Raw genomic sequence first — 27,914 nt, 5'->3', positions numbered from 1 at the left:
TGGAACCTAGGTCACTAGTCCACTTTACTAGCTACAACTGCGTAGGGTGAAAGCAGCTCAACTTCAATCTCGGCGGATTAGGGAGATTAAATTGGGAGAAGAGAGATGTCCCAGAGACCCAGAGGTGAAAAAAAAAACCCGGGTCTTTGAGGGGGTGATCTAGATCTGGGATGGGGGCCCAGGGGCTCCTTCTCTTCCTGAATCTATCCATGGGGTCTGGAAAGAGAAGACAAAGGCTGGAAAACCTTAGATGACTAAGTGGGTAAGCGGCTTGGTCTCCATCCTTTGTCACTTGCTTTTTACCAGCTCCCAGGTCAGCCCTCTGGCTCCTGGCCCCCCCACTACTGCGGTGGGCACCTCCCCTCCTCACAGTGCTGCACAGTGATCTCTTCCAGGCCTTGCTGGGTGAGTAAGGCTGGTGTTCTGAGGGGCCACAGTGGACAGGGCTGGCCTGGGGTATGGGGTCAAGCGTTACAGGTTCTAGGCTGGTTGGAAATACTCAGAGCATCTAGTCCAGGCTCTTGCTTGTGTAGAGCCATCACACTATACCTCCTGGCAGCATCCATCCTAGCTGGAGGAGCCTCTCTTGACACACAGAAGCCAGGGGTAGCAGGGGTGGCCAGAGGGCCCTGGGATTTGGGAGGGTGACTTAATTCTGTTCCCGTGACAGACATCCTGGACTATTATGAGGCTTGTATCTCAGAGAGTCAGGTAAGGAGATAATGGTGGGTGCCTGGCTTCCTGACTGCCTGAGCTGGCAGGACTGGAGGGACGAGAGTACATTCTTGCTAATTTTAAACTGAGACTTAGGGGCCCAGGCAACATGATCCCTAGTACTAACTGAGGAGTTGGGGGCACCAGCAGTGCTGTCTGTAGGCAGCCAGCCCTATGCCCTTTCTTCTTTCTTCTCCTCTTTCTTGCATTGCCCCAATTTCAATACCAGGAAGTCCAGATCATACTTAATTACTTTTCAGACTTCTTCCTGTGACTCCTAGGGGAGAACTAGGTCCCCAAGATTCTCTACTGCCAGCCCCTCCCTCAGCCCCTTACCCCAGCTATGGCCTCCCTCCTGCACTCAACCAAGGAGGGATGCTCCCCTCCCAGCTGTGGGCTTTTTCCCTCTAAGGAGAAAATCCATCCTCCTCATCTTTGCTGTCATCACCGAGGTTAGCCAGGTCTCCATGTTTGCCGTAGGGCCTCTCTGCTTGTGCTTCTAGCTCCTTTCCCATTATCCGGGTTCCTGCCAGCAGTGAAGGAGTTAACACTGCCAAGGCACCCCCCCCATTCTGGCTCCTAGCTCCCTCCCTCCCTCCCCCTGCTTCCTCTCTCCTCCTCTCTCCCCTTCCCTCCTCGGCTCCGCGGCTACATCGGCCGCTGCCATCTCCAACCCCCCCCACCCCACTCCCCCGCCACGGCCCCTAGCCCCTGGCCGTTTGGCAAGACCCCCGCATACCCCGGGGCTTCCCGAAATCCAGTTCCCCTCCCCCATCCCAGCTCATGCCCCAGCCCCAGAACTCCGGGGCTGCCAGCCCCCTGTGCCCCTACCCCTCCTGAGAATCGGGGTGTGCTCCTCAATCCCCCTCCCCTCCACTGGGGAGCCCCTTTTAGGGTCCCCCCTCCCTTCCACGCTCCCCTACCCTTCTCTTCTCCAACCTTCTCCTTCCCCTCTCACCCCTCCCCCCATCCTGGCCCCCCCTGCAAAAGTGGGGTGCGGAGGGGGGAGGGGTGAGAACCCACCGAGGGGAGGAACAAAACTCCAATGAAGTCAGAGCCCCCTACTCGCCGCCGCGGCCAGGCCCCCCAACATGGACTGTCTCTGTATAGTGACAACCAAGGTAAGCATGATGGGGAAGCTGTGGGGAGGGGGAGTAGGTAATGAATTTGTGGAGAAGGGTTAGGTAGGCCTTATCTAGGGCTGCAGGCACTGGAGTGAGAGCCTCAGAAGTAAGATCTATTAGAGGGGTCACAGTTTAGTTTTGGGGTTCACATTTGAGAAAAGGATGGATTTGGCCACAGGTGCCTCCTGGAGTGATCATTTTGTACCTATAAAGAAATGGAGAATCTGGTGTTTGGGGTGGCTTGGTGAGCTTTAGTGTTCACCAGCAATGTTTTGAGGGCAATTTATTTAAGGAGAAGCCTGCCTGCCTCACATGGGAGTTCTGCTCATATATGTGGGAAGGTGGGCTATGTGAGTGTGCTGGGGGGGGTTGTCTTCCTTCCTGGGCAAAAAAGCTCATTGTGAGATGCTGGCCAATTTTGGGGGGGTGTCTCTTGGCATGAGGGTAAAGGTTACTGGTTGTGAGTGTCTGGCTTGTATGGTGGTGTCAACTAGCAGGTAAGGGTGGGCCTTCAGGTAATAGAACATCTTGTGCTAGACATGTTTGGGATGCTCCTGCTTTGAGGGAATTGTACATTGAGGGTTTAATTATATGGAATAGAGTGACCTGGGAGTTGTCAGAGGCCTGAGGCCTGATACAGCTTTACCTGAGAGAATGGACCAGGTGGGATTAGGATTTGGGGTACTCCCCTGGGAGCTAGAAGCTTGCAACAGCTGAGGTTGCCATCTCCTAAGAAGGATGAGGTTTGGGGTAGGAGGAGAGAAAGAAGGTAGTTGAGGACCATGTGGGTGGTACAAAATTTGGGGGTAGCCCAGGCACGTGCCCAGTATTCCCATCTCCCACATTTTATCTAGCCCTGGTCAAGAGAACAGAAGAACAGATGCAAAGGGGGGGGGGGCGGGCAGGGGATGTTACCCTGACTCTTGGGAGGACTCCTGGATCTCAGGAGGCTTGTGAGGTCAAGAGGCCACTGGGGTAAAAAGGTGTAGGAAGAGGGTAGGGCTGGCGGGGCTGGAACCCATACAGGGGTACAAGGGTGTCCCTGTGGTCAGAGCCTGGAAATAGTGGGATGGAAGCCCAAGGAGCTGAGGCCGTTTGCTCCCAGACTCTGGGACTGGCAAGCTGGATGCCTGGTGTGTGGAGGGAGGCTTGGGCGGGTGGCAGGCAGCTGGGGGTTGGGGGGTGGGACAGGAAGTGGGGGCCGGGGGAGGCGGGGTCCGTGTGAGTCACAGGCTGGGGAGGGGGTTATATTTAGTGGGAACTGCAGCTTCTTATGGGAGGAAGCTGAGGACACACATGTTCCTTGCCACAAACTCACACATGTGTATACACATGCATTGTGCACGTGTGGACATGATTAAAGACTGGGGACTGAAGACTAGTTCTGTATCCCTCACCCCATCTACAGGGCTGCTTGTTTTTCTCCTGGTCTGTGGGGTTTTGGGCATTCTTCCAGGTTGCTGGCTCTCTCATCCCCTGTAGTTTTCAGTACATTTTTGTGCCTCAGTTCTTCTGGCCCTCTTTTAGTCAGTGTCTGCCTGTGCTCTTTGTGTCTCTTGTCCTTAGGCCTAATCCTTGGCCTTGGCAACCTAGCTTGCCATCACCTTTGTGCAGATGTATATAGGAAGCCCATTGGAATGTGTGGGTTCTCCTAACGCATGAGCACATGAAATCCAGTAAGGGTGAGGGGCTCTGCAGCACTGGTTAACTATTCTGGGTGAATGCATTTACTCATTTTTCTGCCCCAAATTCCTGTGTGTTCATTGGAGCACATGATTGAGCAGCCCTGAAGGTAGGAGACTTGTAGAGAGGATCATATGCATTCGGGTCTTACTGAGGTTTGGAGACCCAGGTTTGCCACATTCATTGGCCAGAAAACTTGTCAGCCTCAGGATGGAGGGACTCCAACTCCCATAAGGCCTTGGGGTACTAGATCCTTCAATGGTAGAGTGTGGTTGTCCACTGGACTGTTGGGAGTTGTGGTTCTTCTCTATCCAGGCCAGTGGAGGGTGGCCCAGGAGAAACCAGCAGGGGGCCCATGGCTTCTGCCCTCCGCAAATGCTGGGGAGTGGGATTAGGAGTGCTCAGCCTTTGTAGTCACCGAGCTCTCCTGGTCTGTTTGATAGCCCTCCCATCTTTCGTTGCCTATATTTATAAATTGCTGCAGTAATTTAAGGAACATTTTTGAATACTTAATATATGCTCAGCTCTGTGCTCCGTGGAAACTCTGCTTTACAGCTATCACTGAGTCTTATTCGGTACCTAGATCTCTGCCAGTATCTCTATCTCTGAGCAGCTTTCTCCCACTCCGCCCCCGTCCCTCCCCCTTCTCCCCGCGCGCTGCTGCCGCAGTTGCCATAGTAACCAGCGACGACTGAAGTTGCGTGGTGGACTGGAGGGCAGGGCGAGGGTGGCGGAGGGCGGAGCAGAACAAATGGAGGCTGGGGGGAAAAGTAGGGGAAAAATAGGGGGCATTTGGCCAGGGCCCTGGAGGCGAAGTGGTTAAGCCCTCTGGGTGGTCCTCATTGGGCAAAACTGAGGTACTGGGGGCGGGGCAATGTATCCAATAGCTTCATTCATTGGTCGGCAGGGGCGTGGCAGAAGGATAGTGTGGGCGAGGCCGGGGGAGCAAATGGGCGGGAAGCGTTGGGAGGCGTGGTTTCATGGAGCGAGTGGGCGGAGTCGGCTTACTCTATCGGAGGAGGCGGGCAACAACCCTCAGAAAGGGGAGGGCCTAGGTTGACAGACCATGTCGAGGGCGGGGCTGACCCGGGAGGGGCGGGGTGTGGTTCCTGTATGGAAAGGAGACCCGGTTCGTGTGGCCGTAGTCCCAGTAACTGCGGGGTGCGGGGGTCTTTGGAAAGGAGAATCCGTGGGTTGGAGATATGACGTCTCAATTTTCCTAAGATGGAGGGCTGTTCAGATTTCATCAGAGTTACCCTCCTACCTCAGCTCTATGTTCCAGGGAGACAGTTGCTAGGCGACGGCAAAGTCCTTGATTGCTGCGTTGCCAGGCAACGGGGAAACGGAAAATGGAGGGAAAAAGGAAATGGGGGATGAAAGAGGGTCTTGATAGTCCATAGTGCTACTGGTGGAGAAGCAGGGCCTATGTATTTTCTAGACTAAAAAAAAAATAAATAAATAAAATTGAGTTCAAGCCGGTTCTGCATTGGTTATTTCTGCGGATCCATGCATTTTATTTAGGTAGGAAACTAGGACATTGACGGGGTTTTATCTTGGGGGCTTACCTAACAGAGGCCGATAAGTGCAGGGTTGAGATGCTATAGAGGCCATTAACGCCTTTTGCCCTGGGTGGGAATTTTGTGTTCTGTAGACAGCTGATTTGGGGAGAACCCTTATGAGAGGGGTGAACATTCTCTGGGAAAGAGGTTTGCAAGTTCAGGAGTTAGGGAAAGGATAGAAGACTGAAGTGATATGGAGCAATTTAGGGTATTCTGAAAGATTTGTGGGTTACTGTAAATTGCAGTCCAGATCATTGGTGAAATTATTAGTTTGAGACAGGGTCTCACTCTGTAGGCCTGGCTTGCCTGGAACTCACAGAGACCAGCCTGTCTCTGCCTCCCTATTGCTAAAGACATGCAACACCATGCCTAGCCTGAAGCTTTGTTTTACACCTTTGGATGAGAGAAGATATATTGGGAGCAAATCTTCCAACAAAAATGTAGCTCAGAATTAGAGAAAGGATGTTAAAGGATGGGGTAGAGGGACTAGCCAGAAAATAAGTAATTTAAGAATTTGAGGGGTAAAGAAAAGAATAGTAAATTCATGCCGGCAATCCCAGAACTCGGAGGGTGGAGGTTGGGAAGTAGAGGCAGGAGGGCAGGAGAATTAGGAGTTCTCAAAGTCACCCTCGGCTACATAAAGAGTTTGGGACCAGTCTATGTTACATTGAGACACTCCAACCTCTGAGAGAGAGAGAGAGAGAGAGAGAGAGAGAGAGAGAGAGAGAGAGAGAGAGAGAGAGAGAGAGGGAGAGAGGGAGAGAGAGAGAGAAGAGAGAGACTGGAGCTGTCAAGATGTGAGTAAAGGCATTTCCTGTCAAGCCGGAGAGCCTTAGTTTCATTCTTGTAACTCATGTGATAGATGGAGAACCAACCCCCTAAAATTGTTCTCTGACCTCCCCATGCGTACCATAGCACACACAATTGTGTGCTCACACGCACAAATAAAGGTAATAAAAATTTAAGTAAAAGAAAAAAATAATTCTTAATATAGGGCAAGGGTTTGGAATAATTTGAAGAAACTGCAATGGGATTTGGAAGGTTTGCTTTAAGGCAGATTAAATAATACTCAGAATTGGGTTCTGGTGAGGTTTTGGGGGTTGGTATCTTAGAAGGTCCAGTGTATCATTCAGTTTCGTGATTTGGGTGAGGAAACTCCAGACAAATTTGAAGAGGCTTTGTTTGGATGTTCGTGTTAGCCAAGGGTCATACATTAATGATAAGGTGGTGGACTGGGGGGGGGGGCAGATAAAACTTCTAAAGGAATGATTTAAAGGGCATGTCGAAATCCGTGGTTCTTTAAACTTGAAGAAGCAGTGTCTAGTAATGAGATGGGCTGCAGGGACTCTGCCAGAGATGCTTTGGAGCCTTATGGGATGTTTACAGTAAAAAGGCTTAGGGTGGGTGCTTGTGAGATCCCTAGTGATTCTCAGAAGTGATACAGAGAAATGCTGCTGCCTCCCCTGTAGCCTAGGAGTACAGTACTAATGAGATACCCAGTGGGTTTTGTAATAGAAAGCCAGTGTTTTGGGGATGGTGGTGAATTAGGTGAAATAAGGGGTCCCTGAGAACCAGAGACAAGGTGCTAATTTTCCCAGTATCAGTATCTGTAGAGGGGTCGAAACAGGAGTATACCGTGGGAAGTAGAAGACGGTGGGGAAATAGCTAGAATCGAAAGAAGTTGGTAGCCAAGAGGGTCTCCCCTCACCCTTCCCTCCCATCATGACGCTCTCCCGTACTGCGCAGGCGCCGCCCCCCCTTTTCCCTGGCCGCAGCCTCCTGTCGCCGCGGCCGCCGCAGCCCCCGCCCCCTCGGCCCCTCCCCCTCCCCAACCCAGCACCCTTGCTATCCCACCCATACCCTCCCCTTAGTCCCCCTCCCCTTCTTCATGTCGACTCGGAACAGATTCGCCTCCATGTGTCTCTGCGTGGTACGTGCCGCGGTACGGGATCTGGCCCGCTTCCCTCATCCCAGACCGCCCCCCCAACCCCCCAATCTCAAGAGCTTCAAGTGCTGTTGCTCTTCCCTCTGCTTGGCGTGGGGTCTCTGGGTCGCAACTTCTTGAAAACAAGCGCAGTGGGTTGTACCTCTTGTTATCCACTTTAACCCACACCCCTGTATTTTTGGGGTGCAAGCCCCGGTTCCAGGTCATTCTGTGCAGCTGGGGTTTTGAAGGTACAGGGAAGGAACCACAGGGCCATCATCTGTGACCCACCCTCAGGTCTTGTCCTTGTTTCAAATCCTAATATATTGGGGGTGCAGACTTGTCCCAGTAGCATAGCGTGCCTGCCAGTCAGGGCCCTGCATACCAGTGGGTTAGAGATATGTCCTCCTTCCTGTTTGGTTTCAGCTGCTTTGTAATCCAGGACTGAGAGGGGTCGACCTCCCCAGCCCGGTGTTTGCAGCGTCAGAGTTGTTCTACCCTGCAGAGTCCTGAGGGCTGTAACATTCCCGAGGACTGACCATAGGCCTTAATTCTTCCATTACATTGTGAGAACTCTGGTTCTCCATTCTGTGGTCCTCAGTCCCCACACGTCATCCCCCAGTCTACAAAGCCTTTTTCTTTAGTGTCAGATGTAAGTCCCTCCCCACCATAAGGATGGAACAGGGAGATATGGGGATCACCATGAGAAAAGATCTTCTTTGGTTCTTGTCTAGAATAAATGCTTGTCTCCCTTCGCGTCTCCATTTTCTTTAGTGCGCCTGGCCGTTCCTCGGATTTAGAAGTTTCCTGTTAAGTGGGGTGACCATGAAGAGACACTAGACTCGGGTTCTCCCCAGTCTCCAAAACTTGGGAGGTGCAAGCTTTGCTCCTGTTTAATTTATCTTGCAGGGAATTCAGGGCAACTCCTATTGGCGTTTATTGTCTGGGGCATTTATCCCTCGGCTTGTGTGGTGGTCAGAATGGACCTGCTATTCAGAACTGCTAGTCCCCGACAGCTCAGCCTTCGAGAAGGGCTATTATGCCTGTTCTTTCCTTACCTTCCTTCCTCTTTTTCTTTTGTGGCAGGAGAGGGTTAAAATAGGGTTCTGGCTGGTCCTGAACTCACTATGTAGTCGTGGGTGACCTTGAACTTCTCAGCCCTCTGCCTCTGCTTCCAGAGCACAGAGAAATTTATGCATCCACTACCAAGCCGGATTCTCTCCTCTCTATTCTCCTTCCCCATGCTACTGACACTTACTGAGCTTAGCGTTCTCTGAATCTGTGATCCATATTTGGTGAGTCCTCTTTCCCTTCTTTAAAGCTCTTCAAACACGTAGGGTGTTTTTATTTGTTTATTTTGTTTATTTATTGAGACAGCGTCTCGCTATGTAACCCTACCTGGTCTGGAACTTTCTATAAGACCAGGCTGGCCTGGAATTCTCAGAGATCTGCTTGCCTCTGCCTCCCAAGCACTGGGATTAAAGGCGTGCACCATCATGCTCAGGGTGCTGCTTAACTCTGGGTGCTGCTTAACTCTGGGTGCCTCTGGGTCTGAGTCTTTTGTTGACAGGACCATATGCCTCCTCTAATTCTCTTACTATATGCCTACTCTACAGTCAGCCTGATTCCTCATTCCCAGAGTTATCAGAATCATCAGACATCAGTGGTCCTCAATACAATTCCTTCTCCGTTTTGCTATGTCACCCCCTAAATGCCGGTACCCTCACTTTCTCAGAGACCTTGGGAGGGAAATTCTGCCCGTGTGTACTAGCGGCCTGGAGACCTGCATCTGGTACTCTTTCCCTTCTTCTCTGGAGTCTGGAGTTGGGATAGTTCAGCTTCTGTCCAGGTCAACTCTGAAGGGGAGGGGCCTAGAAGGGCATAGTAGAGGCAGATGTGGAAGGGGCAAAGCTGCCGCCTCTCTCTGACCCCCAGTTAATCTTATTTACTGATGTTGCTATTAAGCCGGTGTGGGAGGCTCTTGTTCTGGGGGCTGGTTAATTGGGAGTCATGTTGAGCCCTTTACCTCCAGAAGTCAGGGGAGACCAGAAATTCAGTTTGAGCATTGTATTGTCGTCCTCCATCAGGGGGCCTGACATCAGGGGGCCTGACACTCATTTCTTCAACCCGCTTCCCACCTGAGCTTCCTGCCTCCGTTGCCTGATTCCTCCCCCATTCCATCCCTGTCTAGTATATCCGGATTAGCTGGCTGGCTTCTGGGGCCCCTTTGCTGAGTAATTGGGAGTGAGTGAGGCCAAGGAAGAAAGAGTGGGATAGGTTTAGCCTTGTCCTGCTTAAGGGCTGCTGGGGGATGAGTACTTTCTAGCTGAAGTATCTGACTTTGGTTCCTGTTTCAGGCATGCAAGGTGCTGGAGAGTCAGTTGCTTATCTGGGAGAGGCTGCAGTGGGGAGGCTGGGGTGCTAAGGGTAGGGTGGAGTGTGGGATTGGGGGATGATGATGGAACAAAGAACTTGGGGATACATGAGGGTACAAGGGTCAGCTGCTAGAACTCTTAAAAGGATGGTGTGGAAGATCAAAGCTTGCTTGGGAAAAGTATGAAGACAACGATGGGGGTGTGAGGTAGACTGCCAGAGCCATAGGATATGAGTCGGAAGTTGGAGGATGGAGCCTGGACTTGGGTAGAGATGAGAGAGGTGCTGAGGCCTTGGCTGGAGAGGGGGCTGTCGGGAGGGTGGAGAGAGGGGGAGCCAATGGGCTGGAGGAGAGGGAGGGGGAGGAGTTGGTCAGGCCCTAGGGCCTTCCGCACTGCACTGCTCTGGGAAAAAGAGGCGGTCCGGGCGGGCGCCTGAAGCTAGAGGCTCTGGGCTGGCCCAGTGACGCTGCCTCGGTCCCCATCCCCAGAAATACCGCTACCAAGATGAAGACACGCCCCCTCTGGAACACAGCCCGGCCCACCTCCCCAACCAGGTAAACGCCCCCGAGCTGGTGCACGTGGCGGAGAGGAACTTGTCCCACCTCGAGGCCGTCCACGGGGTCGTGGGCCACGCCCACCTCTCCCCCCTCAAGGTAGGAGACCCTGGCGGCCCCCTCCCCAGTGCTGCCCTCGGAGCCTCGGAGCTGCAGCAATCCCCCAAGGGCCGGTAGGGCAAGAGATATGGGGGAAAAGATGGGGTGGCTTGGCATCAGGGCCTTGGACTCCTGGGGTTGGGATGCGGGTGGGGGTGTATACTTTTGGATTGGGGATGGGGCTAGACTCTGGAAACACTTTGGTCTCGCAGAAGAGAAATAGTCCAGGCAAGTGGGAGTGGGCTCGGAACCTAAAGCCAGTCAGAACGTATGCTTTTGTGTATGTTTGGTGTGTTAAAAGGATGGATGGATCCCCCAAGAAGTGCCCCCCAATCCCAGGGCGCCGCTCGTCATTCCTCCACACCCCCAGTGCCCGCTTCAGTTTTCTGTGTCCAGAGCTCTGTTCCAAGCTCCTGGTGCCCTCATTTGCTCCTGTCCCTTTCCCCATCTCCTCCCCCAACCTCCGCCTCTGGGCCTGGCTCTGCCTGTTCCCGAGTCTCCAGCTCTTTCCATCTGGCTGGACTGAGACTTCAAGTCTTGGTCCTTTCTGCCTCTTCCTGTGCCCCAGTCTTTGCTCCCCTCCTGTGCACCGCCCCCCCCCCCCCCTTGCTGGCTGGCTGGGGCTGGCTGGCTGGTTCTTGATGCTGTCTCTCTCTTCCTCCCACGCATGCATCTCCTTCCCCCTCTCGCTGATCCCCAGCTCAGGCCTCTGTGGCCTGATCAATCCTCTTCTGGTTTGAGCAGTCAGTCCTCCCTGTCTGTCCTCCCTGTCTGTCCTCCAGCTCCCTGTTTCTTTCCCAGCTTCCTGCGGGTCTCGCCTCCATCCACACCTTTTTCTGGCATCCCGGCATCATTATTATATATGCCCACCTGTTTGTTCCCCTTCCCCTACCCCTTTGTGCTTGCAGTGTGGTCCCCCCACCCCCCCACCCCTTATAGTCCGGAGAGGCCTTTTATCTCCTAGCCCAACTTCTCACAGTCTCTTCTTTCAGTGACACAAGCTGTGAGACTGAGGAGGATACTGGGGGGTGGGGGTGGGGCAGAAGCATGGGATGCTCTAGGAAGGGGGACCCCAGTTGCTGACATTTCACTAAGAAGATGGGGGGCGGTGCTTGTGAGCCAGGGGATGAGGCAGGACATTGGCTAAGGGAGGAGTTGGAGGAAAGTGGGAAGGGCAAGGGTCTTGCAGCATGGAGGGCCAGACTGTGGAATTGGGGCTGCTTGAGACCAAGGAAAATGAAGTGCAGGGGGTGGGAGCCATGGAGAATATTTGCGTGCAAACTCCCGGCCTCAGGAAGTTAAAGAAGATTCCAGATGTCTTTTGCAAGATGGGGCCATTATGTCTTGGGTGGGGAGGGGAACAAGGCTCTTGAGGGGTAGTGGTACTACAGTGCTGGGGAGTGTGGTATCAGAGCTCTCAAGGAGTGTCTGGAAGAGTGCCAGAGGAAGCCTCAGGTCAGGGCTTCCGCCAAGGGATGGGAGATGCCCCAATATCCACAGAAAACGGGGAGTGGGTTGAAGGTGGAAGACTGAGACTGGGGGATAGACCTTTAAGGGGTCCAGGATGAGGTAAAGAAGAACGAGGCTCTCTCTTTCTTTAGAGAGGTGGCAGGTGAGGATAGGAGATGCTGGGGGGCGGGGGACAGAGCTTGAAGGCTGGTACGGAGACAGGGAAGGGGTGGAGAATGTCGTTGGGGTTGGGAGATTTTGGAAAACTGAAGGCTGGGGACAAGGATCCAGGGAGGGTGTGGGGTGAGAGTAGAGACAAAGACTAGTTAGGGAGGGACCAGCGGGGTGTGGAGAGAGGTTGTAGGATAAGGAGGGTCAGAGGCTGTGTGCCACGGAGGGTGAGATTGTGGATGACTTCAGCAGCCAGTGACTATTGGCTAGACAACAGCGCTTCCTTGGAGGAGAAAATGACAGTTGATTCATGGGGATAGAATCTATTATGGGGCTTGAAATGGCTGGGAGTTTCTGGGCTTGAGAAATAGCAGTAAGAGAGAAGAGAGACCTTGGTAGGAGAGGGAGAACCTAGGAAGGGGACTGGGAATCCTCACGCTTGGTCGGTTTCAAATATTTGTCTAAGGAGGAAATAGATTGGGGACCCCCGGAAGGAGTCTCTTGGCAGCCTCACCTCATTGCCATAGAGACGTGGCTTCGGTTGCCCTGGCAATTGGGGAAGCCCCTAGGACAATTCTAAAGCTGGCCCCGCCCTGCAGTTTAGCTAGAGACCAGGCTGGGCTGCGTTGAGGCCACTGACGTCAGGGACCAGGGCACGCCTCGCTTTAACCCTTTCCTTAATGACGTGGGGGCAGGGAGGAGGGGAGGCAGTAGAGGAGCAGGCTAGGTTCTGGATGCTTTTTACAATTCCTCCTTCCTGATGTTCTTTGCACTGCATAGGGTGAGGGGCTCTAAGCAGAGAGGAAGGCAGGTTTATTCAGGATGCATTGCGCCCACGCCCACGAATAGAATCCTCCTGGCCTCATGGGCTGGCTAGCGGTAGGCGGGTCTAGAGCCTGAGAGATGGGACTCATCGAGTCCTTTGCTCTAGGGAGTCTGTCGTACCTTAGGCCACGCCCCCACCCGTTGTCCTGACTACCAGGCCTCCTGGAGGTGGGTCTCCCCAGGTCTTGGCTGGTCTTAGATACTGTTGCTAGGCAACCTGGTCCCTGGAGGAAGGGGTGGATTGGATGGCGGGTGGGTGAGAGAGAGGGAGGGACCAGAAGCTGGGGAAACCCCGGATTCTCATGGCGCAAGATTTAGAGCAAATGTATGCCAAGGTGAGGGACAAATTTGGGGAAGGGTTATCAAGATATTTGGATGATTGTGAAGGTATAGAGACAGGAAAAGGGCCACAAAGGGGAGAGCAGGGCTAGTGGGCCTGAACCCTGGGGTGTAATGCGTAGCACGTAATGCATGTAACACCCTGTAGTGTTACATCCGGTGAGAAGCATCCCCCCCCAGCATGCCCCTCCTTTCCCACTCTTTACCATCTGTTGTTCCCCTCTCCGTCTGGCTGTCTGTCTCTTCCCTTTTCTTATACCTCCTTAAACATACAGGGGCCTGGGGTGGGCAAAGTTTTGTGTGTGTGTGTGTGTGTGTGTGTGTGTGTACTCGAGCGTGCATGTTTGTGTGATGTAGACTGAGGTTGGGCCCTTGAGTTGGCCCTTGAGTTGCTCTGCAGGTGGCAGAGTGGGTTTGACTACGTAGCTAAAAGGGGATCCAGATTGGTAGGACCCACCTTTGGTACAGACTCCCTCTGGAGTCCAGACTGAGGCAGCCTTTTGTCTTCTGTCTCCTCTCACAGGCCAATTCTCCCCCTGTGATTGTCAACACGGACACCCTAGAAGCCCCAGGATATGTGAGTTGTTTAGATTTTGGCACTGGGGCCATAGCAGTAGGGTCTGAGAGGCGGAGGGAGTGAATCTCTATGTGGGGAGGGAGGGGCATGGTCTCTGGTCAGAATGTTTGTCTTACTGTTTTTGTGTTTCTGCCCCGTGCTGGAGTTGCAGGTGAACGGAACAGAGGGGGAGATGGAGTATGAGGAGATCACATTGGAAAGGGTGAGCGCCAGCCCCCCCCCAAGCCCCCCCCAGGTCCCTTGGCCCGGACTGGTGCTTCTCTTTTTGTGCTTGTGTTTCCTAGGTGTCCAGACTCTTAACTGTGTCCGTGTGCGTTCTAGTCACACTTCTTGATCCTGTCTCATTCCTGTTTCCCTTTGACGGAATTAGGCAGTAAGGGGACCTCACCTTCTTACCCTCTTTTTTCCCCAGGGTAACTCAGGTCTGGGCTTCAGCATCGCAGGTGGCACCGACAACCCGCACATCGGTGACGACCCATCCATCTTTATCACCAAGATCATTCCTGGTGGGGCTGCAGCCCAGGATGGCCGCCTCAGGTGGGGAGAGAAGACAGCATTGAGAGAGCTGGTACCCTGGAAAGGAAGGGCTGGGCAGTGGGAAGCTCCCGGCTCAGGCCCACGCTGCTTTTCCCAGGGTCAACGACAGCATCCTGTTTGTCAATGAAGTGGATGTCCGGGAGGTGACCCATTCGGCTGCGGTGGAGGCCCTCAAAGAGGCGGGTTCCATCGTTCGCCTCTACGTCATGCGCCGGAAACCCCCAGCTGAGAAGATCATGGAGATCAAGCTTATCAAAGGGCCTAAAGGTGGTACTTGTCAATCACCCCTTGTCTCCTCTCCCCGCCTCCAGGGCCCGCTCCCCCGGCCTGTGACAGCCATCTCTCCTCTCCCTCCCATGTAGGACTTGGCTTCAGCATCGCAGGGGGCGTTGGGAACCAGCACATCCCTGGAGATAATAGCATCTACGTAACCAAGATCATCGAAGGAGGCGCTGCCCACAAGGATGGCCGGTTGCAGATTGGAGACAAGATCCTGGCGGTGAGGACCTCAACCAGGGGTGTGGCCCAGACTCAGGGCTCCCTTTGTAGGCTTGGGACCCTCACCGTATGACCGTGCCTGTCTGCCGCCGTCCGTCTCTGGCTCTGTCTGAGCTTTGCTTCCCTTGACCCCCCCCTCCCAGGTCAACAGTGTGGGGCTAGAGGACGTCATGCACGAGGACGCCGTGGCAGCCCTGAAGAACACATATGACGTTGTGTACCTAAAGGTGGCCAAGCCCAGCAATGCCTACCTGAGTGACAGCTATGCTCCCCCAGACATCACAACCTGTGAGAGCCCTCCAAACCTCAAAGCTCCTCCTGACCCACCCTAGTAATTCCTAAGACATGCAGTCCCATGACAGCACCTCGGGCCTATTTCCGTGGAATAACCATCACCTCTGACCCTTGTGGTGGTTGGGGAGAAGGTGGAAAATCGATCCTGGAGAAGCTCTAGAAAGGATCACTGATCTTCTGTCCCCGGGACACAGGCTCACTTGGCTTTATGGTTCCAATCAAATCCTCAAGTATACGATAATTCTCACGTTCTTTAAAAGTGTAGTAATCGAGCCGGGCAGTGGTGACACACGCCTTTAACTCCAGCACTGGAGAGGCAGAGGCAGACAGATCTCTTGAGCCTGAGGCTAGCCTGATCTACAAAACCAGTTCCAGGACAGCCAGGGCTACATAGGGAAAAACCTTGTCTCTATACCTTCCCCCATCCCCAACCCCAGCAATTGTCGGAAAAGAACTGGATGTGATGGGATATACCTGCTTTTCGGAAGGTAGAGGCAGGAAAGTCGGGAGTTCAGGTCTATCCTGGGCTACATAGCAAGTTTGAGGCCAGCCTGGGCTACTTGAGACTGAGAAAATGGGGGAAAAAAGAGGAGAGGGCAAAAGCTTCGCCTTTATAAGGACAATTGACATGGTTATGAAGACATTGTGTAAGAAGGAGCACAGAGGCCAGCTGTCCCCTGGAACAGATAGGCTTATGTTTAGAACACCCCAGTTAGGTACCCAAAGACGGCAGCTCATTAAGAGGAAAACACTGTCACAGAATAAGGTTTGTTTGAGGAACACCAAAACTGAAAACCTCTTGAGATGAATATTAAGAAGTGAGAAGGAAGGTTGTGGTGGCTCATATCTCTAATCTCAGCATTCTGGAGCCAGAGGCAGGAGGATTGGATGTTCCAGGCTAGCCTGAGCTACACAGTGAGAGGAGAACCTGTCAAAAAAAAAAAAAAAAGAAGATCAGGTGTAGATGTGAGAGGCAATTGATACTCAACATCTGTTTTCAAATGACAGCCTTCAGTAAACCCAGGAGCAGAGGTTTCATGACACTAGCCACCAGCAGCAGACCTTCCCCACGAGTAAATTCCAGCAGTGTGCCTGATACTCCAGGTGTTAGGCAAGGAGGCCTCTTCCTGAGGTTACCCCTCACTGCCATCCAGCGCCTTCTCCATGTGCTGCTCTCTCTTCCCAGAAGAACATTATTCCCGGAATTTCCAATAATCAGAAAAAATTACGTAGCCAGGCGTGGTGGTGCACACCTTGAATCCCAGCACTCGGGAGGCAGAGGCTGATGGATCCCTATGAGTGCGAGGCCAGCCTGGTCTACAGAGTGAGTTCCAGGACAGCCAGGGACATAGAGAGAAACCCTGTCTCGAAAAACACAAACAGACAAACAAACAAGTTACTTATATATTTTTTTTCTTGAAATGGCGACAGGAGTGGAACCCAGGACCTTGTGCACGTTGAACGAGTGCTCACCACTGAAGGACACCCACAGGCCTCACAGCCCTGAATACTTTCTCCCCCAGCCTTCCTCTTAGTAGAGGGAACATAGATTTATTATGGAAAGTGAGAAAGAATCCTCAGAGGGCTTCATTCCCTCCCGCCGCCCCCCCTTTTTTTTGGACAGGGCTTTTCTGTGTAGCCCCAGCTATTCCCTATGTAGGCCAGGCTGGCTTTGAACTTGTGCTAGTTCACTTGTGTTAGCCTCCTGAGTGCTGGGATTACAGGTGTGTGTCACCACGCTTGGTTTTATTTATAGGTATCTTTTTGTTGTTGTTTCAACCCAGGGTTTCTCTGTGTAGCCCTGGCTCTCCTGAACTTACTAAGCGGACCAGACTGGCTTCGAACTCAGCTTCCCAAGTGCTGGGATTAAAGATGTTTATCATCATGCCTGGCCCCATTATACCAATTCTTTTTTTTTTTTTTTCAAAATTAGAACAAAAGGGGGCTTATTTATTTATTTGTGTGTATTTGTGTGGATATGGATGTGCCATGGTGTGTGTACAGGTCACAGACAACTGGTGAAGGTCTGTTCTCTCATCTACCATGTGGGTTCTGGGGTTCACACCAGGTCATCAAACTTGGTAGCAAGCACCTTAACCTATTCAGTGGTCTCACCCACCCCGTTACTTGTCTTGTTTTGTTTTCTTATATTTTGTTTTGTTTTTCCAAGACAAGGTTTTACAAGTCAGCTCTGGCTGTCCTGGAACTATGTAGACCAGGCTGGGCCTTGAACTCAGAGAGATTCATCTGCCTCAGCTCCCACCCCCTTCCAGTGCCAGATCAAAGGTGTACACCTTTTATTGAGACACAGTTATGCTGGGATTTCAGGCCATGCTGCCATACCCAGCCAAACTTTTCCCCTTCCTCCTTCTTTTGTAAGGCTTTTTTTTTGTTTGTTTTTGTTTTTTCGAGACAGGGTTTCTCTGTATAGCCCTGGCTGTCCTGGAACTCAGAAATCCGCCTGCCTCTGCCTCCTGAGTGCTGGGATTAAAGGCGTGTGCCACCACTCCCGGCCATTTGTAAGGCTTTTAAAAAAAGACTTCTTTACCTTGTTTTAAATGTGTTTTCTTGCTTTGCTGGCATGTCTGTCCATGTGTGGTCTGTGCCCATGGAAGTCAGAAGTGTGTTGAGGTCTCAGGTCCCCTGGGACTGGAGTTAGAGGGTGCTAGCAGCTGAACCAGGGTAAGTGCTCTAACTGCTAAGCTGGCCTGCCATCCCTGGTTTCTCTGTTTTCAAATATAACGTTCGCTTACTCTTTTTGTTTTATTTGACTCAAAAGCAGTGTGATTCTCAACCAGGATAACTTTGCTAGGGTAAACTTGTCAGGGTGTTTTGATTGTTATGGTTAGAATGGGAAACAGGAAAAGGACACCTTTGTCATTTGACAGAGAGATAAATTGGACAAGAAATATAATAAGTTGAAAAAAGGGGTTAACTTTTTTTTTTGTGACAGAGTCTCATTATGTGGCTCTGGCTAGCTTGGAACTTGTTATATAGACCAGTCATTATAAAGACCAGGCTGGCCTGGAACTCACAGAGATCCACCTGCCTCTGCCTCCTTAGTGCTGGGTCTGTGGGTGGGCACCACCCCATCCATTGAACATGATGGTATCTCCCAGCCCCCCAGTCAGGGCTTCTCTGCGTAGTCCTGGCTGTCCTGAAACTCACTCTGTAGACCAGGCTGGCCTTACATTTAAGAGACCCACCTGCTTTTGCTTTAATCCCAAGTGCTGGGATTAAAGGTTTGCACCAACACCACCCAGCAAAAGCAATGAAGTTTTACTGAAGGGAATAAAACAATGTTTCTAGGTGGAAAAAATTTAAAGCTACTTTTTAAAACATTTATTTAATTTGTATGTGTGTGTGTGTGCGTGTGTGTGTTCACACGTGTGTGTGCTCACAGGCTCACATGTCATAGTGAGTGTATAGAGATTGGAGGACCATTTGTGGGAGTCAGCTTTCTCCTTCCACCGTGTGGGTGCTGGGGATTGAGCTCGAGTTGTCAGGCTTGGTTGGCAGGAATCTTTATCCACCGAGCCTGTATAGAAAAATCTTAATATGTAAAAGATCTCAACCTTCCTCACATTATACATCTTATGGAATACTAATCAGAATTTCAGAATTTATGTTGCATCTTAAAGTTCAATTGGAAAAATGTGTGGGAGAGTAGCTAAGACATTCTCTTGGGAAAGAATGAGATATTATTTCCTTTATCAAATATGAAACATGTTACACCATATTCAAATTTAATGGCACTATTTGTTTTTTACTTTTTCTTTTTGAAACAAAGTCTCACTCTGTAGCCAAGACTGTCCTTAAGCTGGTAGTGGTCCTCCTGCCTCAGCCTCCTGGGGCTGGAATTATGAGTGTGTATGATCATATCCAGATTTCTGGTACTATTTTGTTGTTGTTTTGGGTTTTTGTTTGTTTTTGAGACAAGGTTTCTCTGTGTAGCCCTGGCTGTCCTGGCACTTGCTCTGTAGACCAGGCTGGCCTTGAACTCAGAGATCTTTCTGTCTCTGCCTCCAGAGTGCTGGGACTAAATGTGTACCCCATCACCATCCAGCCTCTGGTACTATTTCTGAACTTACCAAAATTAACTTGGGTTTCCTTGGGAAAAGGGATGGTTTCCAGTCTTGGGCAAGAAGCATAAGACAAGAGACGAGACAGGAGGGGTAGAGTACACTTGGAAACATAGGTTTGTAGGGCGATTGAGATTTTAAGGGGCGCCTGAGCTTCATAGATCCTGCCTCAAAAAAAATGGCTGGGGATGTGTTTAGCGGGTAGAGTGCTTTCCCAGTATACATGAAATCTTAGGTTTTATCCCCAGGGCTGGGTAAAACTGGGTATTATGGTACATGCTCCTAGTGGTCAGGAGGAGGAGGAGGTGAAGGATCAGAAATTCAAGATTACACAGTGAGTTTGAGGGCCTAGGCTATATGAGGCCCTGTTTTTTTTTTTTTTTTTTTTTTTTGAGACAGGGCTTCTCTGTGTAGCCGTGGCTGTCCTGGAACTCACTCTGTAGACCAGGCTGGTCTCAAACCCAGAAATCCACCTGCCTCTGCCTCCCAAGTGCTGGGATTAAAGGTGTGTGCCACCACGCCCGGTGAGGCCCTGTTTTTTTTTTTTTTTTTTTTTTTAAATTATTTATTTATTTAATGTATGTGATTATGTTGTCATTCTCTTCAGACACCAGAAAAGGGCATTGGATCCCATTACAGATGGCTGTGAGCCACCATGTGGTTGCTGGGAATTGAACTCAGGACCTCTGGAAAAACAGTCAGTGCTCTTAACCGCTGAGCCATTGCTCTAGCCCCAAGGCCCTGTTTTTTGGTTCTGTTTTTAAATCGGGCTACGGAGGTGGCTCAGGTGGTAAAGTGCTTGCTACACAAGCACAAAGGCCAGAGTTGGGGTCCCCAACACTCCCACAAAAAGCTGGGTGCTGTGGTGCACATCTGCCATCCTGACTCTGAAGGGTGTGCAGAGACAGACGGATTCCTGGAGCTTACTGGCCAGCTAGTCCACTCTGTGAGCTCTAGATTCAGCTAGAGACCATGTCTCAAAAAGTGAGGTGGAACTGGGTCTTGTGATGCACACATTCAATCCCAGCACTGGGGAGGCAGATGTCAGTGGATCTCTGTGAGTTCAAGGATAGCCTGGTCTACATAGTGAGTTCCAGAACAGTCAGACAGAGCTAGGTAGTGAAATCCTGTATATAAACTAACAAACAAATGAATAAACAAATAAAAAATTAAGCTGGAGAATGATTTTGGGAAGACCCTTGAACCTTTGGCCTCCATTCTTGTGCATGCATACGCACACACACACACACCACCACCACCATCACCAAACAACCAACTCAGAAAAAATAAATACATAAATGTAAAAGTCTTAATATTGTCATACTAGAGGGCTTCATGGGAGAGGCCCCGGATTATTAAGGTCACAGGAGCCATGTTGAAGAGGATTTCTCTGGCCTTACATAACTTATTTTATATGCAAACACACGAGGTCATAATAATACCTTTTAAAAAACTGTTGGGAATCAGGCATGGCGGTGGATGTTTGTAGATCTAGGTACTCAAAGGTGTGAAGTGGGAGGATCGATTGAGCTCAGCCAAGGCCTAAGGAACATAGATCTTTGAAAGTAAAACTCAAACCAAACTTGATCAGATGGACACAGGCTGGGGGTCTGTCATGCAGTGAATGTCCAGGCTGAGCAAAGTCTGCGTTCCCTTCTTCACGACAAGATAATTTTCCCTTGTTACCTTTGGAGGACGCTAGGTTATCTAGAGGCATACCGTTTCTCTCTGGAAAAGTAAGTAAGGGAGAGAATCAGTCATCCACTCCATCTCCTCTGGGTAAGCTTATCACAGAGTAAGCTCAAGGTTGCCGGGCAGCAGTTCTTGTGTGCACGCATGTGTGGGTCTGTATGTTTTCTTACCGTTTTTGTTTTGAGATAAGGTCTCATTATGTAGCACAGGCTAGCTTCAAAGTCCTCATGTAACCCACGCTGGCCTTTGGTTTGCAATAGTGGGATAGTAGGCTCGAACACAGCACTCAGCAGGTAGGAGAGTCCTTTCTAAAAAATCTTATTAATGATTGTACAGCATTAACACTTGGCAGTCTCTTTGAGCGTCAGCCTTAGACACCATCTCGAATGCCTGCAAGGACTACGGAAGGAGCCTGATAAAACACGTTGTAATGGGCAGATCAGACGGATGACCTCAGAACCTGCCAGTTCAAGAAAGTCAGGCAGACAGGCCCCCACTTCCCCTTTCCTTTCGAGACAGGGTCTTACTATGTAGCCCGGGCTGGCCTGGAACTCACTGTGCTTCCTCTGCCCCAGTGGATCTGAAGTGTGGGTACCACACCCGCAGACTTCACTGCATTCTTTGGGAGGCACAGGACTCCACCCTGGGTGAACATTTTAACGTTGAATCTGAGCCTACTGAGAGCCTCTAGGACAAACCTGGGAAAACAAAAAAGGTGCTGAGCCGGGCACAGGCTAAGTAAGACCACGGGGAAACAAGCAGACTGCTAGGCCTCAAAGAATGTGGGAAAATACTTTAGACAAATGACCCAATTAAACCAAAACCAAAACAAACAACCAACCTCCCCCCCAACCACCCAACCAACAAACAGAAACCAGGAATGACTGGGCAAAGGGAGAGAAATACTGTGGATTGAGAGACCCGAGAGACACTTTAACCAGAAGGCAGTCTGAAAGAGCATGATGCTAATATTCCTCTGTTGTTCCCATTCCTGCCATACTAAAGACATACGACCTTCAGATCCTTACCCTTTGATGTCATCTGTAAACTTCTGACCCCTGCTGCTGCGGGTTTTGGCAGAATAATTCCTCTTTGACTGAGCCTGGCTCTGGGCTCCCTCTGGAGAGGGTGGAAGGGTGGGTACCACCGTCAAAGCGTTTTCATCTCACCCTGTCTCCCCTCAGCGTATTCTCAGCATCTGGACAATGAGATCAGTCATAGCAGCTACTTGGGCACCGACTACCCCACAGCCATGACCCCCACTTCCCCTCGGCGCTACTCCCCCGTGGCTAAGGACCTGCTAGGGGAGGAAGATATTCCCCGGGAACCAAGGCGGATCGTGATCCATCGGGGCTCCACCGGCCTGGGCTTCAACATTGTGGGCGGCGAGGACGGTGAAGGCATCTTCATCTCCTTCATCCTTGCTGGGGGTCCAGCTGACCTCAGTGGGGAGCTACGGAAGGGGGACCAGATCCTGTCGGTGAGAGAGGCCTGTGCAAGGGTCTACACTGCCCACCAAAGAGAGTCCTATGCTCTTGGGGAGGGGCTCGATGGGTTCAAGCCAGGTCCGGTTGGACCACTCCCTGACTCAGTCCCAAATTGTCTTCCCATCCCAGGTGACAATGTCTTCTCCCCTTTCTAGGTCAATGGTGTTGACCTCCGCAATGCCAGTCATGAACAGGCTGCCATTGCCCTGAAGAACGCGGGTCAGACGGTCACGATCATCGCTCAGTATAAACCAGAAGGTACCACGCCTAAGCTTCCCTGTCTTGTTGGCTAAGATGGTCCTCAGCATTGTCTCTTTAGCTGATGGACGGACGGGTGGTCTCAGTAGGGGTAGGGGTGAGGGTTGGCGGGGTGTGGCATTAGGGTGGGGCAGAGTTCCAGAACCTTCTTGTCCTTTCTCAGAGTATAGTCGATTCGAGGCCAAGATCCATGATCTTCGGGAACAGCTTATGAATAGCAGCCTGGGCTCAGGGACCGCATCTCTGCGAAGCAACCCTAAGCGGGGCTTCTATATCAGGTAAGAAGCATCCTGGGCGTGGCTCTGGGCTTCTATATCAGGTAAGAAGCGTCCTGGGCGTGGCTCTGGAGGCCTCCATGAACTCCTGCCCATCCCCCACACAGCTCCTTCCCTAAATCTTGCCCTTCTCCTCTCCCACCCAGACGTGACCCTTAGCCATGGGTTCATAGACTTGGCTGCACACACTGGTTTTCTGGAGTATATTATCTGGTTGAAACTTAGTGTCTGCCCCAAGTGTCTGAATTGCCTTCTAGGTCCCGGTCACACAAGCACTAACCGATGGCTCTCATGGTAGGACCTAAGGCCAGTGTGTGATGCAGCAGGCGTCTCTAGCTCCCTCTCTCTCCCTCCCTCCTCTCCTCCCTCCCTCCCTCCCTCCCTCCCTCCCTCCCTCCCTCCCTCCCTCCCTTATCTCCTAGGCTGAGTTTGAACCCCTGTGCTTTAATAATCTTCCTGCCATAGATACAGGCACTTGTCACCATGCCCAGCTTTGGGATATTTTGAGTCTTTCTCCAGCTTGGCATCCTTGTGGGAAGCCTCTGTGGAAGGACTGCAGCTCCTCTGTGCCCGCTGCCTGTCTTTCTTACTTCTTGCCCTTCCTTCCATCTCTGTGCTAGGGATTGAATCCAGGGCTCCGTACATGTTAGGCAGGCACCGAAACCAAATCTACCTCAGCTCACCTCCTGAGTGCTCAGTAGCATTTTCTCCCTTCTTAGGGCCTCTTTTCTTATGAGTCCCCTTCCTGTCTCTTCATAAGGCGTCGAGGTCTCCTTCCCCCACCTTCCCTGCCTCTCCCCTCCATCTGCTTTCTTTGTTCAGGTGGCTGGTCTTATCTGCCCTCTGCTATACTGGTGTCCCTGAGAGCTGTGTGCCCTGGTGGGATGCCTTCTTGGAGGTTCCAACCATTCTGGATGTTGCCTTTAGGCCATCTCCATTGGGTTGTCCACATGCTTGTCACAGCCAACATGTCTTAGACTCAGCTTGCTGTGTTTCTCCTGGATGTCTGTGTTACGTCTTAGAGACCCACACCTAAGTGCTCCCTCCCTGTGGGAGGCTAGCAGGTGCTGGGGGTCATTTAGTTCTCACTGCATGACTCAGGGGCTTTTCTTTCTCCCCAGCCCCACTGCTTTTCTCTGCACCTTTGTTCTTTCAGAAACTTCCCAGAGCTTTTTGTCCTTAGGCAGGTTGGAGATTGCTTACTGTGTGTGTGTGTGTGTGTGTGTGTGTGTGTATGTGTGTGTGTGCCACCGGGAGGTTCATACCTTGCCTGCAGATCCCTTGTCCAGAATTTGGCTGGCTCTCGGGGTGCCTGGTGAATCTTTCCTGGGGTCCTCAGCCAGGCCCTGACCCATAGTCACCTGTGCTATCCAGGGCCCTGTTTGACTACGACAAGACCAAGGACTGCGGTTTCTTGAGCCAGGCCCTGAGCTTCCACTTTGGGGATGTGCTTCATGTAATTGATGCCAGCGACGAAGAGTGGTGGCAAGCGCGGCGGGTCCACTCTGACAGTGAGACCGATGACATTGGCTTCATTCCCAGCAAACGGCGGTGAGGCTCCTGGGGCCCTGAAGCTTTCCTGATAGAGACGTCTAGGTCCACATGGTCCCCCAGGGTGGGCATTCAGTAGGGGACTCTTGGGAATCTGCTGGGGACCGTAGCTCCCATCAACCTCTGGGAGAGACGTCTCCTCCATGAGGGACATAGGGACCAGGTGCTGCTGGAAGATGGGGTTCTCACCTGGACCAGAGGACCTCACTGAGCATTTCTCGACTGTCCCCCGCTCTTCCTCCATGTATCCCATAGGGTCGAGCGACGAGAGTGGTCAAGGTTAAAGGCCAAGGTAGGTGGAAGGTAGATGAGGAACGTGGGGGAGAAGTGGTCGGGGTGGCCTCTAAATCCCGAGCCTACCACGAGAACTGCTTTTTCTTCTAGGACTGGGGCTCCAGCTCTGGATCACAGGGTAGGTAGAATTAATTGGAAAGCTGTGGGATGAGCCGAACATGGAGTTCCCCTTGGGCAAAGCAGGCGAGATGGTCTCCAGGTCATCTGCCTTGCAGAGCCCCTTGCCGATATGCCCTGTCTCCTACCAGGTCGAGAAGACTCGGTTCTGAGCTATGAGACGGTGACGCAGATGGAAGGTGAGCCTCTGCCCCAGCCTCGGCCCTTCTGCCCGCCTGCTTTGCTGGCTGCCTGAGCCAAACCATTTCTCCCCAGTGCACTACGCTCGCCCCATCATCATCCTTGGGCCTACCAAAGACCGTGCCAACGATGATCTTCTCTCCGAGTTCCCCGACAAGTTTGGATCCTGTGTCCCTCGTGAGTACGGGGACCTTGGATCTCTGTGGAGTTGGAGTTGGGGGACCCAAGGAGTCTCACTTTGTCAGGGCCGCGACACTGGAGTAAAGCAGGACACAGATCACCTTAGAGGAGGGCTTTTATGTCTGCAGCCAACAAGGCTGGGCCAGAGCCTGGCAGGCCCCAGGGTGGCAGTTCTGTCCCACCTTCGTCTCAGTCTCTCTGGGTACTCTGGGGGGCTGGCTGATAATAGGCTGGCATCGAGGGGTGGTGGTTAGATCTTTGTGGGGCGGGATAACTTCTTGGCAGATACGACACGTCCTAAGCGGGAATATGAGATAGACGGCCGCGATTACCACTTTGTCTCCTCCCGGGAGAAAATGGAGAAGGACATTCAGGCGCACAAGTTCATTGAGGCTGGCCAGTACAACAGCCACCTCTACGGGACCAGCGTCCAGTCTGTGCGAGAGGTAGCAGAGCAGGTAAGAGCTGGCTGGCACGTGGTCCTCTTCCTCCTGCCCGCTCCCTACCCCATGGCCTCTTCCAGCTCTCTCTAACTCTCTTTCTCTCTGTCTCTTTCCCTGCTGGGTCTGCACTCCGCTCCTCCACCTCCTTCTCCTCTCGGGCAACTCTGACCGCCTGCTCTTCTGTGGCCCGCTCCCCTTGCTTCCTGACCCCTGCCCCACAATGCCATCTGTCCTCGTCTCTCCTGCTTCTCTCTCCTTGCCCCATTTTCCTCTCGTCTCGGGCTTTTGCCTTTGGTGGCTTTGCCTTCCCCAACTTGTTCCTTTCTTTCTTCCTGACTCCCCTCTGCTCCTTCCCTTTTTAAATGGGGGGGGGTCCCCACTACCCTCTCTCTCATCCTCCTTTATCCCCCTTTTCCCTAACACTCCTCACTCTGCCTGTCCTCCCTCTGTGGCTCTTTTCTCCATCTGCCTCCCCTCCCTCCCATCTGTCTCTCCCATTCCTTCCATCTGTCTGTCCTCTGTCCGTCCTCCCCTCCTCCTCCCTCTATCCTAATTCTGTTATCTTCTCCCTTCACTGTCTTTGCCCGCCTGCCCGGCTCTGCCCTCTGCATCCCACCTCTATCACCCCTCTTGCCTTTGCTCCACTTTCACCTTTCGGGCCCTCTCCCCCATCTCCTACACTCTGTTTTGCCCCCTTCCTGCCCTCCTGTGCTTGGCCTTCCGTCTTCCTGTCCCCCCTCCTCCCTATTGGTCACTCTGCCTACATCCCTCTTTCTCTTCTCTTGCCTACATGTCCCTTGGCATCTGTCACTTTCCCTTTGGCCAACCTCCCGCCCCCACCCTCCTATATTCTCTGTCTCTTCCTGGCACCTCTGTCTGTCCTTCCTGCTACCTGCTGGTCCCCCTCCGCCCACCCTGCCTGCCCCCAGGGGAAGCACTGCATCCTTGATGTCTCAGCCAATGCCGTGCGGCGGCTGCAGGCGGCCCACCTGCACCCTATCGCCATCTTCATCCGTCCCCGCTCCCTGGAGAATGTGCTGTGAGTATGGTCCCAGGGGCTCCCCCTCTGCTCCCTCCATCTGTGACCCTGGGCTCTCAAGGTCCCCCACCTTGATCTGTCCTCTCAGAACCTGGGACAGCAACTCCCACAGTGTTCAAAGAGCTGCATTGAGAGTTGAGAGTCAGGGCTTGAAACAATGGGGGGCCTTTCCCCCTTCTCCTGCCTTGGGTTAGGCAGGCCTACAGTTCTCAGGAGCCCCCCTGGGGCATACACAGGCTGGGGCAAACCAGAACCTCAGAGGCAACTAACTGGGAGTCAGTCTGAATTCCTTCTATGGGGCTAAAGGCTGAAAGGATGCGTTTCAGAGGTCCTGGATGGGGTGGGTTGGCGTGAGCACATCTGTAGCTCCAGAGGATATCAGAAATGATATCGTTTGCTGTGTGCTCCAACTATGAAAGAAGTTGTAATGCAGCCTGCCAGGAAGGAGGTAAAAATGCAGAGAGGGACCTAGCCCTCACGTCTGTGTCTCTCTCCCTCTTGACAGAGAGATCAATAAGCGGATCACAGAGGAGCAAGCCCGGAAAGCCTTCGACAGGGCCACGAAGCTGGAGCAGGAGTTCACGGAGTGCTTCTCAGGTGAGAGGCCAGGCGGTCCCGTGAGCCCCGAGGCCAGGGTGTGCTGAGATTTGATGGAGCTGCCCTACTGGGTGCGGCCGGTGTGAGAAGAGGGGTCTTGTCAGTGGGCTCAGGGACCCATGGCTCCTGGCTGAAGGACTAGGAGGTGCTCCGGGCTTCGGGCTCCCTGGTCACATGTCTTTGTGACCTTGGCCTCACTTGCTGCTCTGCCTGACTTGCAGCCATCGTAGAGGGCGACAGCTTTGAAGAGATCTATCACAAAGTGAAACGTGTCATCGAAGACCTCTCAGGCCCCTACATCTGGGTCCCAGCCCGAGAGAGACTCTGACTCCTGCCCTGGCTTGGCCTGGACTCACCCTGCCTCCACCACCTGGGCCCTTGGTCTGGACTGAATAGCCCAAGCCCTTCGTACCCCAGCCTTCCTTCCCACCCTTCTTATTTATTTCCTTTCTGACTGGATCGAGCCCATTGGAGGGAGGACACTCCTCTCTGCATGTATCCCTGCACCCCAGATCAGGGCCCCTAGACCCCAGGAACCTGGGGCCTGGGGGGGTGGAGCTGGGCTCCTGGTTCCGAGCCCTTGCTCCTTAAGACTCCTACCCCTGCCCGCCCCCATGCACACACAGACCCACTGGGGGCCTCTGCCCTCCCCATTTTCTCCCACACACATTCCAGAAGTCAGGGCCCCTCTCAAGGAGTACCCGCTGTAGGGATGCAGGGCCACAGGCTTCCGCGCTCTCCCGAGGCAGGGGCTGGGGTCACCCCTGCCCCATCATAACTCCCCATGCCGTTTGAGTTCTCCTTTATTTTCTCCATTCTTTTCTTCTCAAAGGTGGTTTTTGGGGGGAGAAGCAGGGGGGCTCTCCTGAGTGTCCCCCTGTCTTTCACACACCTCCCACCTTTTTTCTTTGCCGGTTTGCATGAGTGGAAGGTCTAACTGTGGCTTTTTTTTTTCTGGGATTTGATTTGATTTTATTTGATTTTATTTTTTTGGGAA

The 27,914-nt window shown here is 52.4% G+C and overlaps 1 protein-coding gene across 13 annotated transcripts; it reads left to right on the top strand.

The window, feature by feature from the left end:
- Positions 1-40: 40 nt before the first annotated feature.
- Positions 41-27,914, top strand: Dlg4 (discs large MAGUK scaffold protein 4). Of its 13 annotated transcripts, none has more exons than XM_029483256.2 (22): positions 41-124; positions 307-405; positions 671-711; positions 9,868-9,933; positions 13,340-13,393; positions 13,545-13,595; positions 13,806-13,930; positions 14,028-14,197; positions 14,293-14,429; positions 14,572-14,716; positions 21,681-21,976; positions 22,139-22,241; positions 22,405-22,519; positions 23,891-24,067; positions 24,323-24,359; positions 24,452-24,479; positions 24,610-24,657; positions 24,734-24,835; positions 25,124-25,296; positions 26,211-26,320; positions 26,826-26,917; positions 27,139-27,914. In XM_029483256.2, the coding sequence occupies exons 1-22, from the start codon at positions 106-108 to the stop codon at positions 27,243-27,245; spliced, it is 2,295 nt and encodes a 764-aa protein (XP_029339116.1). In that variant the 5' UTR covers positions 41-105; the 3' UTR covers positions 27,246-27,914. The 13 variants fall into 13 exon arrangements, with proteins under 13 accessions (XP_029339116.1, XP_029339115.1, XP_029339119.1 ...); XM_029483255.2 differs by having other exon boundaries at positions 9,868-10,032; XM_029483259.2 differs by lacking the exons at positions 41-124; positions 307-405; positions 671-711 and adding an exon at positions 1,314-1,835 and having other exon boundaries at positions 9,868-10,032.

Source organism: Mus caroli, unplaced genomic scaffold (assembly GCF_978045245.1).
Source record: "Mus caroli unplaced genomic scaffold, Mus_caroli_1 scaffold_13, whole genome shotgun sequence".
Lineage (NCBI taxonomy): Eukaryota > Metazoa > Chordata > Mammalia > Rodentia > Muridae > Mus > Mus caroli.
The sequence above is the reverse complement of the archived record's forward strand: the minus strand, read 5'-3'. Positions and strand labels throughout refer to the sequence as shown.

Bases quoted from the DNA above. Each gene is read 5' to 3' on its own strand.
- Dlg4 (XM_029483255.2), top strand. The intron at 14,717-21,680 runs GTGAGAGCCCTC...GTCTCCCCTCAG, and splicing joins TCCCCCAGACATCACAACCT to CGTATTCTCAGCATCTGGAC. The intron at 26,321-26,825 runs GTGAGTATGGTC...CCCTCTTGACAG, and splicing joins CGCTCCCTGGAGAATGTGCT to AGAGATCAATAAGCGGATCA.